At 36.6% G+C, this 20,561-nt stretch overlaps 1 protein-coding gene across 1 annotated transcript in view; it reads right to left on the bottom strand.

Moving 5' to 3' along the window:
• The window catches only part of MND1 (meiotic nuclear divisions 1), a 138,693-nt gene that overhangs the window by 114,267 nt on the left and 3,865 nt on the right, over nt 1-20,561 (bottom strand). Inside the window, exons 2-4 of the mRNA XM_069105578.1 lie at nt 14,468-14,533; nt 12,703-12,760; nt 3,209-3,357 (exon numbers count right to left, since the gene is read on the bottom strand). Of these exons, the coding sequence (XP_068961679.1) occupies nt 3,209-3,357; nt 12,703-12,760; nt 14,468-14,533 (273 nt within the window). The remainder of the gene's footprint in view (nt 1-3,208; nt 3,358-12,702; nt 12,761-14,467; nt 14,534-20,561) is intronic.

Raw genomic sequence — 20,561 nt, 5'->3', positions numbered from 1 at the left:
GCAAAATCTCATTATAGCTCCCTAAATTTTATAAATAGGACTACCTCCTTTCTTCAGTATTTAGTGGATCTCTCCTTCTTTCAGGTACCCTTTGGTAATTAGGTGAAAATGATCATTTTTGCCACAGTAAGATAAAGCAGGCTTAGTTTACCCAGCATATCCCACCTCCAATGGAAAACTCTGTGAGGAGATTCATAGATTCAGTAATGGAACATCAGGAATCATTTCATCTAGTCCTTTCATTTTACAGGAATTTGAAAAAACTGAGACCCAGAGAGGAACTCGATTCATTTTGTTTAAAAAAAAAATCATCATTTTAACTTCCATTTTGTATACTTTTAAATAGCTACCAGCTATCAAAGAATGAATCACAATTCCTATACTTTCTTAAAATAAGTAGACTAGTTTTTTATATATTTTAGACCCAAAGACAATCAAAATGAAGTTTACCTATATTTCTGAACAAAAAAAAAAAAAATCATTCTCTAGATCAAGTCCTAGAAATTAATAGGGAGGGGGGTGGAGACAAGTTGGAGGAGTAAAAGCACAAACTTGGTGTGGGTTCAGGCTCCAACCACTTCCAAGTCCTGTAAAAAAATAACTCCAAACAAATTTTAAAGCTACAGAACCCACAAAGTGACAGAGAGAAACAAATCTCCCCCTGAAGGCAGTCTGGAGAGTCGACAGGAAAGGTGTATGACAGCTGGGAGCCAAGCACAGAGTCCTGTGAGCCTAGGTTCCAGGCCCAGGGCTGCCCAGACTGGCCAAAGCAGACTTCAGGAGAGTGAATCACCAGCAGCCATGGAGGTTTCCAGACTTCTCAACCCATAAACACCAAAGAGAAAATAAAAAGTCAGTGGCGAAATCTGTTGGAAGGATAAAGAAAGATCGTGGTCTGGCTCCTGCCCCTGGAGAGAAGCTGAAGCTGCTGCCATGTGGCTGCTTCTAGAGCTACTGGCCTGCAGATTGTAGGGGGACCAAGCGACCATTCAAAGGATAATGGCTCTTGTTTTGAACTGCATACAATCTATGTTGAATTGCTTGTCTTCCCAGTGGGGGTGAGTGAGGAGGGAAGAAGGGAAAGAATCTGGAAGAGAAAGTTTCTAAAACAAATGTTGAAAACTAAAAATAAATAAATAATGTTTAAATAACTAAAAATAAATAATGTTTGAAATGTTGAAAACTAAAAATAAATAAATGGGAAACATTTTTTGAAAAAAAAAAAAGGAAATTAATAGTGAGAAGAATTAAAAAGAGACAAAATCCATTTTCTGACAGCTGTCCCAAATGAGATGAAAGGAAAATGTCTTCCAGGATGAAAAGCTGAATTTTTTTTTTTTTTAAGTATCCAGAGTCTGGCCAAGGGTAAAAACAAATACCCAGAAAAGACTGTAATGCTTGGAACTGACCCAATAAAGGAAAGAAAGGACTTTGGACCCAAAAGACTAATGCTGACACCACTGTTAGGCAGCTAGGTTAGTAGAATCATAATCTGAATGTTTAGTTCAGGGGATTTAAAAATTCACAGGACATTTTTGGAAACAAATGGTAGTAGAGGGCTCCAAAACTGGCAGGCTCATTAAAAATAATTAGATGTGATTGAAAGAAACAGTTCAGTAAATTTCTTGTGAGCTCCTAAATCAATAGTAATGAAATTGGCTTAAATGATACTAATTGGCTGCAAATTTGGAGGCTTATATTGTGTTGCTGAAGCATTATATCAAAGTAAATTTCTGTCTACCATTGGCCCATTATAGCAAAGCTTGATTTAGTGCTAAACAACTTGAGATATCTGTCCAAGATAAAAACTGAGTTTTTCTCTATCCAAAGCATTTTTAATTAGTGAAAACATGAACACTGAAAAGTCTTAGCTCTCACCTTCAAAAATATCATGGAATTTAGAGATATGATGAGAAACAAATCCTATTTCAGTCTCTTGGGGTATTTCATGAATGGATGATTTCAGAGTAGATATATGTTAACATTAGACTATTTCAAGAATGAGAATCAGAACTGATATGCACAAACAATGTTACTATTGACAAGTTAGGTAATATGAGACACTAAATTAGTTAGCAAAAAGAAAATCCTGTTCTAAAAAAACAAGTCCTGATAAGATTAAACACAGTGACATAAAATTTTGATTAATGTAAAGTTATACCCTTCCAAAAAGTTAAAAACCTCTCAAGGGCAGAGGCCTGGTCTCACAAATTCTCATAATCCTTTCAGAAGAAGCCATGCCCATGCTGGTAATCTTTCTTGAGATCTCTTGGTATTTATTTTCCGGGCATCTATGGATTGCGTAGGTTATCCATAAATTATCCCTTACTTTTGCCAACCTGCCTCTTCGTGTCATACACCTCTAGGTCAATCTTCCCCTAACATTTGCTCAAGTCTCCCGAAGTAAAAACACAACATGTTGCAGGATATTGCAATAATTTCACCACACAAAGCTGAAAACAATGTAGGTTACAATCCAGGTATTTTATTTCAAACTACCACAACAAAATATGCAGTAAAATCCTATTTATATGTTGTTGATATCTCAGTTTCTAACAAAAGGAGATACATCACACTCCTCTCCCCCATCCCCATTCACAACCATTTTGAGGCAGTGAATAAAGAGACAGACTCAGAATCAAGGACACCTGGATTCAAGTCGCCACCTTTGACTCACAAATGCGCTGTGTAACCAAGGGCAAGACACTCAAGACATTCTTTAAGATTATAAATTGCAGAAAAGCTGTCTAAACTTTACTTCTAGAGAGAGTTTCTTCATGGAATTCCCCACTCCAATGAAATTATAAGTCCAGGGGGAAAAGGCCAAAACATTTTGAGTAACATTTTTAGCAATTTATTATACTCCTAAGAATGCATAAAATCACATACTATAGGCCTCTTCTCCTTATTATAATGGTATATGATGGATATGTTTTTCTATTTAAAAGGATTTTTGAATAATATATCCAAAGAGGAGACTCCAGGCATAGAAGTTCCCTCCACCAAGAGATTGGAAGGTGTCTATGCCTAACTGGTTTAGTCTTTACCCAGAGCAACAGTCAGAGCTAGGATTTCAACTAGGTCTTCCTGACACTAAGCCTGATACTCTAACTATTCTGCCACCTGTTGCTATCACTGAAAGACGTTTAAAAAATCTATTCTCCTTTCACGAAGAAAAGGCCTATTTTTTTTCCTAAGTCTTGCTTACCTGAGTTGACAATGTCTCCAGTTTTCGTTTCCTTGCATGCAATGCTTTGCTTGGAAAAGCCCAGAAATAATTAGACGTCCCAATCCTCTCAGAGTCCACCATGCCATCATCAACTAGGCTTTGAAGGACTTCCTTCACTGACATAGCAGCTGAAAGAAAGAGAAACAATATTATAAACTTAAAGTAGAATCACACATGAATAGAAAATTCCTTTAACGGCACATATAGTATAAAGGGCTAGAAAGAGATATATATTTCAATACTCTTTTTAATCTTCTTAAGGTCTGGACTTTATTCAAAAGAACCTAGGGCCCAAAAAGGACTACAGAGTATACTAGGGAGAGCCTAAGGTCTAAGTCAGTTTGCATGTGCCTATATTTAACACGGGGAATCAAATGATGACCTTTGACATTACTGACTTTGATTTTTGGTACAGTAGATAGAGGGAGTCAGGAGGGACTGGTTTCAAGTCCAGCCCTGATATATACTGGCTGTGTGATACTGGGCAAGTCATTCAACCCCTAGGCAACTCTCTAAGATAAATCACAGAAGCACTAGCCCAGGGTGTCTCTACCATGGAAGTCTGCCACATCAACAAAACCATAGGTCTGGATTCAAACAAAAGTGCAGTTATATGAAGAAGACCAGGCAAGGTTTAGAAGATTCATGGGGAACAATCTTGTAAAATTATCCAGATCCTTTAAGGAGGGGCCAAGGCAGCATGCTGCGGAGGATGCCAAACTTGACACATTGAGCACATTGATGCCTCTCCTCAAAGCTGTCCTTTGCCCCAGTGTCATCACATGCTCATTAATTTCTTTAATTGCATTCTTACTTTTGATATATTTTAACTTCTTTTTAGTCATTTAAAATTTTTGAAATTTATTCTTTTCCTATACATTTCTCAGAACTTTCGTTGGCCTGCCTAACTGCTAGTTTACACCAGGTTGGCTAGTTTTACAAAGTTACACAGCCCATTTATAGGGCAAAGGTGGCAACTCGAACCTAGGTTTCCCTGACTGAGTCTGGCTCTTTATCCACTGCCCTTCACTGCCTCAAAATGGTTAGAGATGAAGATGAGGGAGAGATGGTAGAGACTCCCTGGACTAGTGCTTCTGTAATTTACCTTAGAGAGTTGCCTGGGGGTTAAATGACTTGACCAGGATCACACAGTTAGCATGTATCAGGGGCTATATTGAACCCAGTCCCTCCTTTATCAATTGTACCATGCTGTCTCTCATGAAAATCAAAGGCAGTTGTAATAATGTCATTCCCCATGTTATATACAGGCATATGCAAACTGACTTAGACTTTTGATATAGAAAGTAAAGCCAACACACAACAGAATAACCTAAACATCTTAACAGTAAAGAGTTTGCATAGTTAAATATGTTTATAGGACTTCCATTCATTTTTATAAATAACTACACACTTATAAAAGCAAAATGTTCAAATTAAACACAAATACTGATATTTAAACTTAAATAACATAAAACACAAAGTAAGCATCTCCCACAAATCTTCCAATGGACCAGTTCTCTCATCCATGCAGGAACTCTCTCCATCTACAAAGATTATAACCAATCTACACTCACTCATCTTGTATCTTTTGTCCATGTTCCCCCATAAGTTTCACCTGTGGAGGGTCCCCAGCAGGTTGGGACTTTCCTTGCTTTCTCTTGACATTTCAAGGCTACTCTACCAGTGCAGCATTCAGGCTATTGATTATGCATTATCAGTAATGAATGAATCATCATGCAAAAGGCTTACATTTTTCCAACTTTGAAAAGAAATTAGAATCACTGAGCCATGTTGCTTATTTAATTGATCAGGGAAGTAAGAGTTCACCTGTGTGTAATGATTTATTGAAATATATAATTATGAAAATATTATAAAGTAGCTAATTAGGGGCGGCCAGGTGGCTCAGTGAGTAAGAGCACTGGCTCCAGTGTTGGGATGACCTGGAGATCGAATCCCGGGCTCAGATACTCAGCACCACACCCAGAAATAACTGGCTGTGTAACCTTGAGCAAGTTACTTAACCCCGATTGCTTAAAAAAAAAAAAATAAAGTAGCTAATTGTCAACAAAAGAATGCTAGGCCTGACTGGGGCATAGAGACCCACCATGCCCTACTGGAAAGTCAGAGGGGGAAATGAGGGAAGATTCGGGAGACAGCAGATTGGGGGGAGGGACATTCAGCGGGAACGCTGTTTTGGGATGGTGGGTAGGGAAAATTGGGGAGAAAATTTATAACTCAAAATCTTGTGGAAATGAATGATATAAACAAAAAAATTAAAAAAGAGAGAAAAAAAAAGACTGCTAGGCCTGGAGTTAGGAACACCCGAGTTCAAATCTAGCCTCAGGCACTCACTGACTGTGTCACCCTGTTTAAGTCACTTAATCACTATTTGCTTCTATTTCCTCAACAGTAAAACTGGGGATAATAATACCTCATGGGGGCTGTGGTGAGATGTTTAAATGAAATATTTATAAAGTACTAAGCAGAGTCCCTGGCACAGAGAAGGTGCTATATAAATACTTGCTATTAAATTAAATTAATTAAAATTTGTAAAGAACTTTGCAGACCTTGAAGTGCTACATAAATGCTAGCCATTATTAATCAGTATATAATTTAGAACTAACTCTTGCTCTGTAAATTTGAGGAATTAAAATGAATTTGTCACAAAGATTTCAACCACACTCAGTGTCCAGGACTTGTAGTCAGAAGACTAGAGTTCATATCAAGTCACTTAGTACCCTGTAGCTTCTGCTTCCTTAAAACTGGCATAATAATAGCTGGAGAATCTACTTCAGAGAGTGGTTGGGAGGTTCACAGGAGATAAAGGAGTTTTAAAATTTTCAAAAATCTGGCCAAGGGAGTGGATCACCAGCAGCTGTGGTGGTTTCCAGACTTCTCAACCCACAAATGCCAAAGAGAAAATAAAAGGTCAGTGGGGAAACCCTGCTGGACCTGGGTGAGAGAAGAGCTCAGTCTGACCCCTGCCCCCAGGATGGTGAAGGTGGTGGCAGCAGCGGCAGCTGCTTCCCAAGCTTTAGGCCCACAGATGGTGGGGGGATCAAGCAGCTGATCAGAGGGAAATTGCAGGAATCTCTTTGCTGGCTCCGAGGCAGGATTCTCTTGCTTTGCCCTGCTTAAATCTGGGTCACAGTCTGGGGTGGAGTCTAGGGTAAGGAGCACTGGCAGAACTTGTGGAGGCTATGAAGAAAGAGTACTCCTCACAGTTCTGAGGCAGGTGCCTAGAAGTAGTTCTGACAACAGCTATGCAAAACCCCAGAAATTTGGGACACAACTTTCTCCACTCTGGAAGTAGATATCTACTGTGACAAAGAGCTCAAAAGTCAAGTAATTGGCTAGCAAGATGAGCAAACAGAGGAAAAGAAACCAGACTATAGAATCTTTCTTTGGTGACAAAGAGGATCAAAACATAGAACCAGAAGACAACAAAGTCAAAACTCCTGTATCAAAAGCCTCCAAGAAAAATATGAATTGATCTCAGGCCATGGAGGAACTCAAGAAGGATTTTGAAAATCAAGTGAGAGAAGCAGAGGAAAAATTCGGAAGAGAAATGAGAGTGATGCAAGAAAATCATGAAAAGTGAGTCAGCCTGCTAAAGGAGACCCAAAAAAATACTGAAGAAAATAACACTTAAAAAGTAGACTAACTCAAATAGCAAAAGAGGTCCAAAAAACCAGTGAGGAGAAGAATGCTTTAAAAAGCAGAATCCATCAGATGGTAAAAGAAGTCCAAAAGTTCATTGAAGAAAATAATTCCTTCAAAATTAGAAAGGAGCAAATGGAAGCTAATGACTTCATGAGAAATCAAGATGTTATAAAAACAGATCCAAAGGAATGAAAGAATAAAAGCATGTAAAATATCTCATTGGAAAAACAACTAACCTGGAAAATAGATCCAAGAAAGATAATTTTAAAATTATTGGACTACCTGAAAACCATAATCAAATAAAGAGCCTAGCAATCATCTTTGAAGAAATTATCAAGGAAAACTGCCCTCATATTCTAGAACCAGAAGGTAAAATAGAAATTCAAAGAATCCACCAATTGCCTCTTGAAAAAGATCCAAAAAAGAATACTCCTAGGATTATTATAGTCAAAATGCAGAGTTCCTAGGTCAAGGAGAAAATATCACAGTCAGGAAGAAACAATTTGTGGAAACACAATCAGAATAACACAAGATCTAGCAACTTCTACATTAAGGAATCAAAGGGCTTGGAATATGATATTCCAAAAATCAAAGGAGCTATTAAACCAAGAATCACCTACCCAGCAAAACTGAGTATAATACTTCAGGGGAAAATATGGAAATTCAATAAAATAGAGGACTTTCAAGCATTCTTGATGAAAAGACCAGGGCTGAACAGAAAATTTGACTTTCAAATACAAGAATCAAGAAAAGCATGAAAAGGTATACAGGAAAGAGAAATCACAAGGAACTTATTAAAGTTAAACTGTTACATTTCTACATGGAAAGATGATGTTTGAAACTCATGAGACTTTTCTTAGCATTAGGATAGTTGAAGGGAAGATATATATGTGTATACATGTGTATGTGTGAATGTGTGTGTATAGGTGTGTATATATATATATATATACTATGTACGTATATATGTGTGCATATGTATATAAAAATGTACATAAATTCACAGGGTGAGTTGAATATGAAAGGATGATGTATAAAAAATAAAATTAAGAGGTGAGAATTATCTAACATAAAAGAACCAAGAGAAACTTGTTACAATGGAGGTCAAAGGAAATGAGTCAACCTTACTCTCATTGGATTTGACTTAAGGAGGGAATAACGTACACACTCAAATGGGTATCTTACCCTATAGAAAAGTAGGGGGGAATGGGATTAAGAGGGGGAAATAATAGAAGGGAGAGTAGATTGGGGGGAAGGGGTAGTCATAAGCAAACATTTTTGAAAAGGGACAGGGTCAAAGGAGAAAATAGAATAAATGGGGGATGGGATAGGATGGAGGGAAATATAGTTAATCTTTCACAATATGAGTACTATGGAAATGTTTTGTATGTATAACCTATATTAAATTGCTTGTGTTCTCAATGGGAGTGGGTGAGGATGGAAGAAGAGAGAGAATATGGAACTCAAAGTTTTAAAAACAAATGTTAAAAAATAGTTTTTACATGCAACTAGGAAATAAGATATATAGGCAATGGGTTGGGGGGTAGGGGAGAGATGAAAAGAAAATTTGGAACTCAGAATTTTGTGGAAATGAATGCTGAAAACGAAAAATAAATAAATAAATACATAACAAAAGAATGAAAAAATAAAATAAAATATCAAAGAGCTTGGGGTAAAAAAAAAAAATGAAAATTAACAAAAAAGAAATCTGGCCAAGACAAACTGGCCTGAACAAACACCAAGACTACCCTGCTCCTACAAACCAATGCCAGCAAACCCCTGAAGTCCACACTAGACTGAAAACTGGATGAAGTAATTGAAAGAGAAACTACAATAAATGACTTTTCCCAATCCCCAAAATATACAAAAAGTCATCCACCAGCCCATGAGCAATAAGAAAGTGGGCCCTGAGCCATTCTAACACAACTAACTGGTGTGGCTCTGTGTCTAGATGAAGCAAGAGTGGGAGGCTCCTCTAAGAAAGCTCTAGGATGGTCCAAAAGCCCCAGGGTGAGGATGTTGGAAGCCTGGGGGTGGGTCCAGTAGCAGGCAGCAACCAGTATCTGACTACAGCACTCAGACCAAGACACCCCAAGCCAGTATCTTTGAGGTCGCTAACATTCTGTCCAGAGATGCTAGAGTAAGTCCTGGCAATATGGTACTCTGAACCTCAAAGATGCAAGGAGGATGAACCCTGAGGGGTGGACATTAGCTCAACAACCAGCTCTCTCAGGAAGAGACAAGTAGGGCTGAAGACCCCACTCAAAGTACAAAAAGAGGCAAAGCCTGACCTTGGTTTGGCACATAGCCTCAATTCAGGAAGCAAAGATGGAAAGGAGAAAATCAAAGAAAATACTCACCAGTGTCAACAATTATTTCAAATCTAGAAACTACACTCCCCCAAAGGACTTCAAGTTTAGACTCAAAGGAAAAAGGGATTTCCTGCAAGGATTACATGAATACTTAAAATAAGTGAAATGAAATAAAATCTTTGGGAGAAAGAATCAGAAGGATATGTGCAGTTAAATTCTCTTATTTCCAAACTTCTTTAACACTTTATTTTGATGCTCCTGAAGCCAAACTTAAACGAGGGTAGAAATTAATGTAATGGAAAAGCACATGGGCTCTTTTCTGCACTTTTGTTAGTTCCTTTGTCAGCCTTTGCCCTCTCAATTGATCTCTTTGGCTGTTTAATTTTTTCTTATTGTATTTTAAAGATTTGCTTTACCTGTGACCCTGTGACCATCAGGCACTATCAGATAAATAAAACTAAAAAAAAAGGGGGGGGAGGAGGGAACTAGGTGGTGCCGTGAGTAGAGCACTGGTCCTGAAGTCAGGAGGACCTGAGTTCAAATCTGGTCTCAGACACCTGACACTTAACTAGCTGTGTGATCTTGGGCAAGTCACTTAACCCTAACTGCCTTGCCCTCCCCCTCCAAAAAAAAAAAAAGAATATAACTTAAAAAAGAAAATGGTAAGTCTTAACCAGGAAGTGGATTCCCAGAAAACTTGAAAAACAACAACAAAAATCAATGACTCCATGAGACTGAAGGAAATCCACAAACTGAAAAAGAATGGATAAAATTAAGACATTTGATATAAACAACAAGAAGTGGAAAAGATGTCAAAGAAAAATTATTTATGAATCAATTCAATGATTTTTTTTAAAAGCCTGGATACTATATTGCAAGAAATCATAAATGAAAAAAAATGCCCATATCTATAAGGACCAGAGGGCAAAATAAAAGGTAGGAAAAAAAAAAATCTGATCACCTCCTGAAATGAATCCTCAAAGGAAAATTCCCAGGAATGGCATAGCCAAAATCCAGATTCCCTTTGTGAAAGAAATACTATAAACAACCAGAGAGAAGCAATGCAAAGATCAAGTAGATACCATTAAGAATACATAAAACCTGACAGCTTCAAACATAAATCAGAAATTTTAGAAAACAATATTCTAAAAGGCAAAAGATAGAGGATTACAACAAAAAATAATAATCAGCAAAGCTGAGTACAATCCAACAAGAAAAAAATACATCTTTAATAGAATAAAGGACTTTCAAGCATTTCTACTGAAAAGTCTAGAGAAAAGCAGGAACTTTGAAATACAAACATAAAAGTACAGAGAAACCTAAGAAGGTAACTTTATTTGAACATTTGAAAGGAACTATATCATGATATAGTGCTGACATTCTATTAAGGGGCAAAGAAATGTGTCCTTCAGAACCTTAATGTTTTCAAAGGATATTCAGAGAGATAAACAAGAAAAAGGAATGGTTTGGGGAATAGATAGATTTTGTTTTGAGGATTTTAAGAGGGAAAAGAGAAGGGTGGGTAAAAGGAATACATTAGTATAGGAAAAAAGGAGAAATGGTTGGAATTTGCTATTTCTTATAATTGGGGTGTTTAAGAAAAGCATACAAACATGGAAGAAAGAGAGGGAATGGGTGTCAGACTGTTGCATGAATTTTCTTATTGATTTGACTAGTTAATACCAATAAGCCAGCATGAATCAGAGGAAGAGATTTTATTACATTAAGAATGTGAAACAACCCACTAGTAGTTGATGGAGAATGTGTATCATTCACAATCCTGCTAGTTACATTTATATATTATATAAAACAAACAAAAAGATGATTGCTTATTATAGTACAGCTGTTATTTTTTTTAAGTATGCTTATTAAAAAGAATATATATCAGCAGGTACAGGAGATAGACAAAGGATGTGTCCTTTGTAATATAGTTAGTTTCACTAATTCAAAAGGAACCATCTGTCAGATGAGATAGAGGAAAGGGACATTCTAGAGACTTTGAAATCCTCCTTTAAAAATGTTTTTCATAGGGGCGGCCAGGTAGCACAGCGAGTAAGAGCACCGCCCCCCCCCCCAATTGTTTTTTATCAGCAATTAAGTCTTTTTGTACAAATGAGAGGAGGAAAGAAGACAATGACGGAAACCAACTATTCTAAACAGTCCTGAAGTTCATGGAAGGGTCAAACACAGCAAACTAATGAAAACAGAACAAAATGGAATTATATTCTCCCAAAAATTCACATTCAACCAGATAAATCTCACTCTTATCTAAGATGACAAAGGAGGGATAAACACATATAAACACACAAGCACTCACAGAGTCTGATGTATAAATACATAAAGCTCAATAGAGAAATAAGTAGGGATTAACAAAGAGGATAATATTATGGAGAAAACAGTCACAAGTAAAACAAGCTGAGAGGAAGGGAAAGAGAAAGTCCATAGTTTCCTATAAAAAATCCTGTTTTTGTGTTCTGTGTTACGGAAATGCTCTTTTGTGGTGTTAAAAACAAGCATTGGCTTTAAACAATATATTTTGATCAAGTTATAATAGCCATATCCTTCCATAAATCAAACAGAAAGGACAGCACCAAAAAACTGCTCTCACAGACAAATGCTAATTTGTCTCATAGGCTAAGCAAATCTGCTGCTGAGAGGCCTAAAGATACCATTTCATTGAGAAGGTGAGGTCAACTATGAAATGGAGTCTGGAAGATAAAATTCAAATGCAAAACTGGCATTTTCAAATACTTCATCAAAACTGTAGTTATTAATTTCACTTTGTATTTTTTATAAACATCCTTCGCTCCTTTTCCCTTTAGATTTATTTTATCTTCTCTATAAGAACCATCAAAAGAAGTACTGCTGCTGTAATGGACGGGGAGACAGTGTTGGCTTCCTGAAGCCCAGGGTTTAAACCTGTCTCTGATACATTCTACATGGATGCAGTCCTAACATATGTGTGACTATAGACAAGGCACTCAGACTGTCAGTGTTCCAGGCATCTCTCTTTGTCTATGGTTACAGAGGAGCTTCAGACTGATATCAATGAAGGGAGTTCCCCACTAGGGAGATCTCCACATGGATGGAATCACAAAAATGACAACAACAGTCATAGTTAGGATTTGATATTGCTTTAAGATTTGCAAAATGTTTTATGTACCTTATTGCTTATCCTTACATCCTTGTGAGATAAATATTACTATTATACCCATTTTAGATGAATAAACTGAGTCTGAAAGAGGTTAAGAGCCTTGCCCAAGATTCCTCAGCTAGTAAGTATCAAGAGAAAAAGGATTTAAATATAGGTCTTCTTGACTCCTACTCTAATGCCCTTTGTACACAAAATATAAGGAAACAAACACAACAGTTCAGTTGCAGAAAAGAAAAAGGCCAGTGAATCAAAAAACCCAAAACAAAACAAAAAACCCCAAACAAAAACTAGCAGCAACCTCCTTGAATCTTTAAAGATGCAAAAAATAAAGTAATGTTGATACTTACTAATTCCTTTCTCTCTGGGAGCAATCTTCTCCATATCTTTCAACTGAAATACATCTTTCTGTTTAAAAGGCATAAATCAAAAGCATATATTTACTCTTCACTTGATCTTTACACTTATGAATCAATCACCACAGTCATGCCTTCTCAGTTCTCAGCAGCTCTAGGTAGCAGTTCTCAAAAGTCCTGGGCAGCTCCAATTGGCCCTCAGCAATCTGGGTGGCTTTGGCTGGCAGTTCTCTCTCTCTCAGCAACTCTGAACCCTACCAATTCTCTCTCTGCCTCCACGATGCCGCTCCCAAAAGTTCTTCTGGCCTCTCTATCCATGGTACCAGCTCCTCCCAGTTCAGCCCCCTCTCTTTATGTCAAACAGGTCTATCCCACAAGTGGGATTCACAAGCTCTGGGTTTTAACACAACCCCAAAACCAAGACAATACAAGGGGATCTTTAAATTCCATTACCATTACAATAACACCATGTTGCTTCACTGAGATAGTATATGGGGAGGCAGAGAAAAATGTGTAGGCTGAGTAAATTTCTTGAGAGGTCAAAATATTCTTAAGAATATCTATACAGGGGTGGCCAGGTGGCTCAGCAAGTAAGAGCACTGGCTCCAGTGTCGGGATGACCTGGGGATCAAATCTGGCCTCAGATACTTAGCACCACACCCAGAAATAACTGGCCGTTTAATCTTGAGCAAGTTACTTAACCCCAATTGATTAAAAAAAAAAAAGAATATCTATACAGCTGATACAGATGGATGATGTAATTTGGATTTTTCTTTCCCTTTTACCCTTTCAAAGACTGTCAAGGATCATCAACATTTTATTTGGTCCAAGATCATAGGGGAGAATCATTACACATATGAAGTGGGAAAATAAGCAATGATGACTTAAGGAAATTAGCATAATCCTTTTTCCCCTAATCACTAAGAACTTTTAGAATATTGAGCTATACTTAAAGAATGCTGGTCAAGTTAAAAATGTAAAATAAATATATGGTCTAATCACAGAACTTCACATTAATAAAAACAAAAAAAGGTTTTTCAATTGTACTAAATAATTTTTCATTTTTTCCCAAATGTATTCTCAGACATTTAAAAACAGAAGCTTCATAGTCTTCTCCTCTGATTTGCACAGATGGCATAATTTTTTAATGAACTGAGATTTCATTTTCTACTAAATGAAAAGGCATGATTTGTTCATATCCATTGACTAATGATGTCAAGAAGAAAAAAGGCTCAGAGAAACCATAAAATTTTGCCAGATGGCACCTGCTATTCAGGAAGCTTGGCACTTTTGTCTGAAAGACTTGGCTCCTTCCTACCTGTATGACCTAAGGAAGTCATTTAACCTCTCTGGACTTAAGCAGACTCTGGTGCGAACTTATAACCTTTAAGGTCCCTTCTAGTTGTAAATCTATGATGACGCTATATAAAAATCTGCCATTAACATTACTAATAAATGCCTGGATTATTGCTAGTAATTCCTCTCCTTTTGGGAGAGAAAGCCTTGGCAGAGAGTCCAGATCTGTGATTATCTAAAGAACTCCCAGAGTGGGAGAACAGCCTGGAGCCCTGAGAGGTCAGGCAACTTGTCCCTGGTCATAAAGTTAGTATGTGTAAGAAGATGTAACAAGGACTTATGTGTTCCTGACTCTAAGGTCAGTCCTCTCATGGACTAAGCTACTCTTCTTCTTACCTTACTTCATATCTTGCAAACAGAAAATCTATTGAAAATAATAAAAATGTAAATAAAATTTACTTACCGTCTCAAAAAAGATCTCCATCATACGAGTTCTCTTCTCTTCTGCACTCAAGCCTTTTTTCTTTGACTAAAGAAAGAGTACATACATTTCATTTTAAACCAATCTAGCAAGTAGCCTATTCTGAAATTTTACACATTTTCATACATATACTAATAGTTCTATAGAACATTCATCTCCTTGTCAGTTATGGTCAAGATTGGAGACTGTCAGAGTCAGTTAATCAATAAACATGTAATAAATAAGTGCCTGGTATGTACCAGGCACTGTGCTAAGCATGGAGGATAGATACAAAGAATGGCAAAATATAGTCCCTGCTCTCAAGGAACTCAGTCTACTATGGGAGAGGACATGCAAACACTGATAAACAAACATGATAAACAGCAAAGAAATCAACATTGGAAAAGGCTTTCTGTGGAAGGCAGGATTTTATCTGGAATCCAGGGAAATCAGGAAAAGAGAATTCTATGCCCAGAGTCAGGTGCATCAAAGAGATTATGTGGGGGGTGAGGGGGTGGAAGATTGTAAAGTGTGATAAGACTGTAAGTGGGGTAGGGCGAAGAGGGAGAGGTTATGAAGGGCTCTAAATGTGAAACAGAGGATTTTATATTTGACCCTGGAGGAGGTGATAGGGAACCGTTGGATTTTATTCAATGGGGAGATGATATGGTCAGATCCTGTGCTTTAGCAAAATCACTTTGGTAGCTGAATGGAAGATGGACTAGAATGAGGATAGGCTTGTGGCAGGTGGACCAGCAGGCTACTCCACAATCTAGTCATGAAGACCTGTACCTGGGTGGTGGCAGTGTCAGAAAAGGTTTTTTTTTTTTTAATTCTAGAGATATTGCAAAGGTAAAATCAACAGGATTTGGTAACAGATTGGATACAAGAAGTAAAGGAGTGGAAGGTGGCATTTAAGTTTCAGGCCTGGATAACTGGGAGGGTAGTTACTCTCAAAAATAACTAGAAAGTTAGAAAATAGGGGGGGAATGGTGGACAAAGATAATAAGTTCAGTTTTGGACATGCTGAGTTTAAGATGTGTACAGGACATCGAGTTCTAGATGTCCAAAAGACAGTTTGTTATGGACTCATCTTTTTATGACCTTTATTTGCAGCAGATACACCAGGGATACTAACATGCTGACTGATTGGATTCAATATAAGTATTTATTCAGTGAACCTGATATTTGAACCTTTATATAACATATAAATTTCAAATATATAATGTATAATGCTCTGCTATACCTATTAACATAAATATGTCCATAACCAGGTTTACATTGTTTTTAAAAAAGGAAATAGATATATTCCTCTGGGGGAAAAAAAAGTCAAGAAAAAAAATCACTTCTATGATATCTTTACTTCAAATCTCTTATAGCTAGGTTTTTAATTTCCCTGGCACTGACCTTCATTCTCTCTCCATTTTAACAGATGGAAAACCTTACACTGAGTTGTTCTGATATAGCCAAATTTCAGCCAGTTGGTTGCCATCCTAATAACTTCCTATTTGGCCTTTCTATCTCAAACCTCTCCTCATTCCAAATCCATTATTCACAATCCAGTCAAGTAATTTAAGTGTAGTTCTGATCATGTCACCATCCTTCCCCCATTCAAATTGCAGGGGTTCACTACTGTTATGTTAAAAAATAGTACTAGTATCCAGCAATATCACTTCTAAGTCTGTATCCCAAAGAGATCATAAAAATGGATTTATAGTAGTTCTTTTTGTGATGGAAAAGAATTGGAAATTGAGGGGATGTCTATCTATTGGGGAATGGCTGAACAAGTTGTAGTATATGAATAGAACAGAATTATAATAATTATTATAACAATTAATATTATAATTAAAAATATGCAGAAAAAATATAGTCACATAGTAAATATTAATTAACAAAATCTATTTAGGGCATTCTAAGTGCCAAGCACTGCACTCAAGGAGCTTATATTTTATCAGGGGAGAAAACATGTGCATAGATACAAAATGGATATAAAATAAATACAAGGTTGTATATAAGGAGGATTTTGTCATCCTTTTTAAACTATAGTTTCTCAGGACCCATGACCATGGCAATGTCTAGTTTCCAGGTGTTAGATAATAACTCCCAGAAAAGCCCCAAGGATCCTAGATAGTAATTCCTAGAATCATAGTGACAGACAGTCCTATTTTGATTGCACCATGAGATATGGGGGTGACATAATGTGATATTTACTACGCCTGGGCAGAATGATGATATTGCTTAAGTTAACCCGTGAGCTTAATGTTTACAAGATACCTTCTTTGTCTGTTGCCCTATAAGGCAAGTGGGCACTGGTCAGGAGTGGGGAAACCACAGGGAATCCAGAGGCATATGACAGCATAATGCTGTGTGTGTCTTGATCAGTCCCCATCAAGGCTTGAGGGGAATTTGTGTTTGCCCAAATGAGGCTTAGTGAATTCTGTAGGAGTTATAGTTTCTACTATATTCTTGCTGGCCCCTGCAAGAAGGGCGATTAGGGAATGCTGTAGGAGTTGGTACTCTCCTTACCAGCATTCCCACTTGAGAAGACTAGACTAGAATAAGCTAAGATTTTTAATCCCTCTGAAGGTGGTTTCATGTCTGACCATATCAAAAGTGAATTTGTTAGAGGCTAGAGTCTAAAAACTCCAGTGGCTCCCGTGTTTTGTCTGTGAAACAGAGTTAATTTTTTTTTCTTTTGAGAGGAAGGTACTAGCTTCTGGGTATAACTCTGGAGGCAAAACAAGAAATTACCAAAGTCTCCATTTAAAGAGGGTTCACAATCCTGCCATTTTTACCAGCTGAACTTAGATTCTACTCCACCACCATCATGTACCCTTATGTAATGAGGATTAGAAAGGTTGGTTGGAAGAAGGTTGTGAAGGGCCTTAAATGCCAAGCAGAAATGTATGTTTAATCTAGAAGGCAATAGGGAGTCAATGTAATTTAAATAATAAGGAAGTGATGTTTTCTTTCTTTTTTTTAATGAAAATAATTTTAATTGTAAAATCACAACAAAATGAGAAGAAATAAAAAGAATGATCAGAGTCTATTATACACAACCATATGCTAACAAAACTGAGAACACAAAAGAAATAAAGGAATATAACTATCATGTCTTCAAAAGTATAAAATATCCAGACTAAGAGAGGACCAAATAGAGATCTTAAATAATCTAATCTTAAAAAGAAAACAGAATTGTAAAGGAAATAAATGAAAAAAAATTCTGGTCTTGAGAAGTTTATCAAACTACACAAATTATTTTCAAAAATTAAGAAAGAAAGCACTCTACTATAATCCTTTTTGTGAGACAAATTAGTTCTAATACTTAAACCAGGGAAGGATAAAGCTCAGGACTAGAGACCAATATCATTAATGAATATCTGATTTAAAACATTTTAAAATAAAATTTTGTCAAGCAGAGTACAGCAACTTAACCAAGAAATGATCTATCATGACTAAGTTGGATTTATACCAAGGATGGTTTAACATTAGGAAAATAATCAACATAATTAATCATAATAAAAACAAAGCAGCAAAAACTACATGATTATGTCAACAGATGCAGGAGAAGCTTTTTGAGAAGGTACAACATTCATTTGTATTAACAAAAAAATACTACAAAGTCTAGGCATAGAGAATTGTTTTAATATAAAGAGCATCTAAAACAAAAAAAATACATATAAAATGAGGATAAAACTAGAACCTTTCTCAATAAATACAACAGCAAAGTAAAAGTATCCACTCTTCCCATTATTATTTGATAAGTTCTGAAAATACTAGCAATGTCAATAAGAGAAATTAAAAATGTAAATACAAGTAAAGAAGAGTTGAAACTATACCCATTTACTGAAGATGTGATAACTTACTTTAAAAATCCTAGAGAATTAGGGGTGGCTAGGTGGCATAGTGAGTAAAGCACCAGCCCCGGAGTCAAGAGGACCTGAGTTTGGTTCCAGTCTCAGACACTTCACACACACACACACACACACACACACAAAACTAGCCATGTAACCTTGGGCAAGTTACTTAACCCCAATTGGCACCTCAAAAAGGCAAAAAAAAAAAAAAATCCAAGGGAATTAACAAAGATATTAATTCTGATAATTAATAGCTTCAGGAAAATTGTAGGCTACAAAAAACCCTAAAAAATCAATAATAAAAGCCAAGATGCAATAATAGAAAGGTAAATACCATTCTAATTGGGGTGGCTAGGTGGCGCAGTGAATAGAGCACCAGCCCTGGAGTCAGGAGAACCTGAGTTCAAATCCGACCTCAGCCACTTAACACACCAAACTAGCTGTGTGACCTTGGGCAAGTCACTTAACCCCAACTGCCCTCCAAAAAGCGGAAAAACAAAAAGTATTCTTTAAATACCATTCCAATTACCCATAAAATGATTGAGGTTCAATCTATCAAAGCACACACACACACATATACACAAAACCAAAAACCATTTCCTAATAGATATGATAAAAAAAAAATATGAAGAAATAGTTCTCTAAAGATTAACTGCAAACTATTAACAACTGAAAAAAAAGCTCCAAATCAAGAAATGCAAAACAAACCAACCCTGAGCACCCTGAAAATTGGCAACAATGACAAAAGAGGGGAATAATGTTGAAGGGGTTATGGGAAGATAGGTACACTAATACGTTGTTGGTGGAGTTGTGAATCAGTACAATCATTTTGGAAAGCAATTTGGAATCATGGAACTAAAATAACCAAATGTCCATTCTCTTAGACTCAGAGATTCCACTATAAGGCTTATACCCCAAGGAGGCCATTGATAGGAAGAAAGTCTCCAAATATACCAAAATATTTATAGCAGCACTTTTTGTGACAGCAGAGAATTTGAAACAAAGCAGATGTACATTGATTGAAGAATAGTGAAACATATTGTGGTACATAATAAATGAAATGGAATGAGAAATGATGAATATGATCATTACAGAGAAGCATGGAAAGATCTATAAGAACAAGTACAGAGCGAAGTAAGAAGAACCAAGAAAACAATATATACAATAACTATAACAATGTAAATGGAAAAGAACCACAAAAAAATCAAAAGTAAATGTGTCAAAATTACAAAGAAGTAGGCTTCAAAGAAGAAATATAAGAAGATACCTTCACTTAATCCTTTTGCAAAGATGGGAGATCCATAAATGTGATACATTGTCTATACCTGCAATGTATTGATTAGTTTTGCTCAATTCTTTTCCATCTTCCCTTTTATTTTTAAAAATTTTACTTGGGGACATATGTACTAGCTCTCTGGAAGGGGGAGGATGCTGAGGGAAATTATAGTAATGTAAAAAAAACAAAAGACATGAAAAAATCTAAAAAAAGAATCATTTTGGCAGTTGTACAGAAGATGAATTAGAGGAGGTGGCCAAACAGAATGCTATTACAGCAGTCCTGACTTAAGGTGAGAGATGGAATTAAGAAACTAGAGAGATATGAAGGTAAAAACAATAAGATTTGGCAAATGATTTGCATGTGTGAGATGAGGAGTCTAGAAGGATGGTGGTTTCCTCAACAGAAATAAGGATGTTCGGAAGACAGATGGGTTTGGGGTACAAAGTTCTGTTTTAGTCATGCCTAATTTAAGAAGCATATGTGATTTTTCAGTTTCAACGTTTAGGAATTTGATGATGGTGGACAAGACTTTGAGAGCTAGACATGTCAATCTGGGAGTAATCTGCATAGAGGTGATAACTTGTAGAAGCTGAGAGAAGAGGCCCAAAATGAAGCCTTTGGGAAGACCCACCTTTAAGAGGCATTATATGGATGAGGAACAGCAAAGGAAACTGAGAAGGCACAGTCAGATGGATAGGAGAACCAAAAGAGAGGCACTGTTAAAACGCGAAGAAGAAAGAATATCCAGGAGGAAAGAGTCAACTGCAAAGCAATCACGAATGAGAAATGAGAAAAAGCTATTAGAAAGAGCAATTTAAAAAATGTCTTTAAAAAAAATCAACTGTTAACAAACATTTAGTTCTCTCCCTCCTAACACCCAACTTGGAAAAAAAAAAAGAAAAAGAAAAACACAACCACTTTAACAAACATTGGCATTGAAATAGAACAAATTCTCTAACTA

Source organism: Petaurus breviceps, unplaced genomic scaffold, assembly GCF_028583685.1.
Source record: "Petaurus breviceps papuanus isolate PSGF00001 unplaced genomic scaffold, PetGlider_PUasm1.0 76, whole genome shotgun sequence".
In the NCBI taxonomy this organism is placed as follows: Eukaryota; Metazoa; Chordata; class Mammalia; order Diprotodontia; family Petauridae; genus Petaurus; species Petaurus breviceps.
Note: the sequence above shows the minus strand (reverse complement) of the source record. Positions and strands in the feature narration are given on the sequence as shown.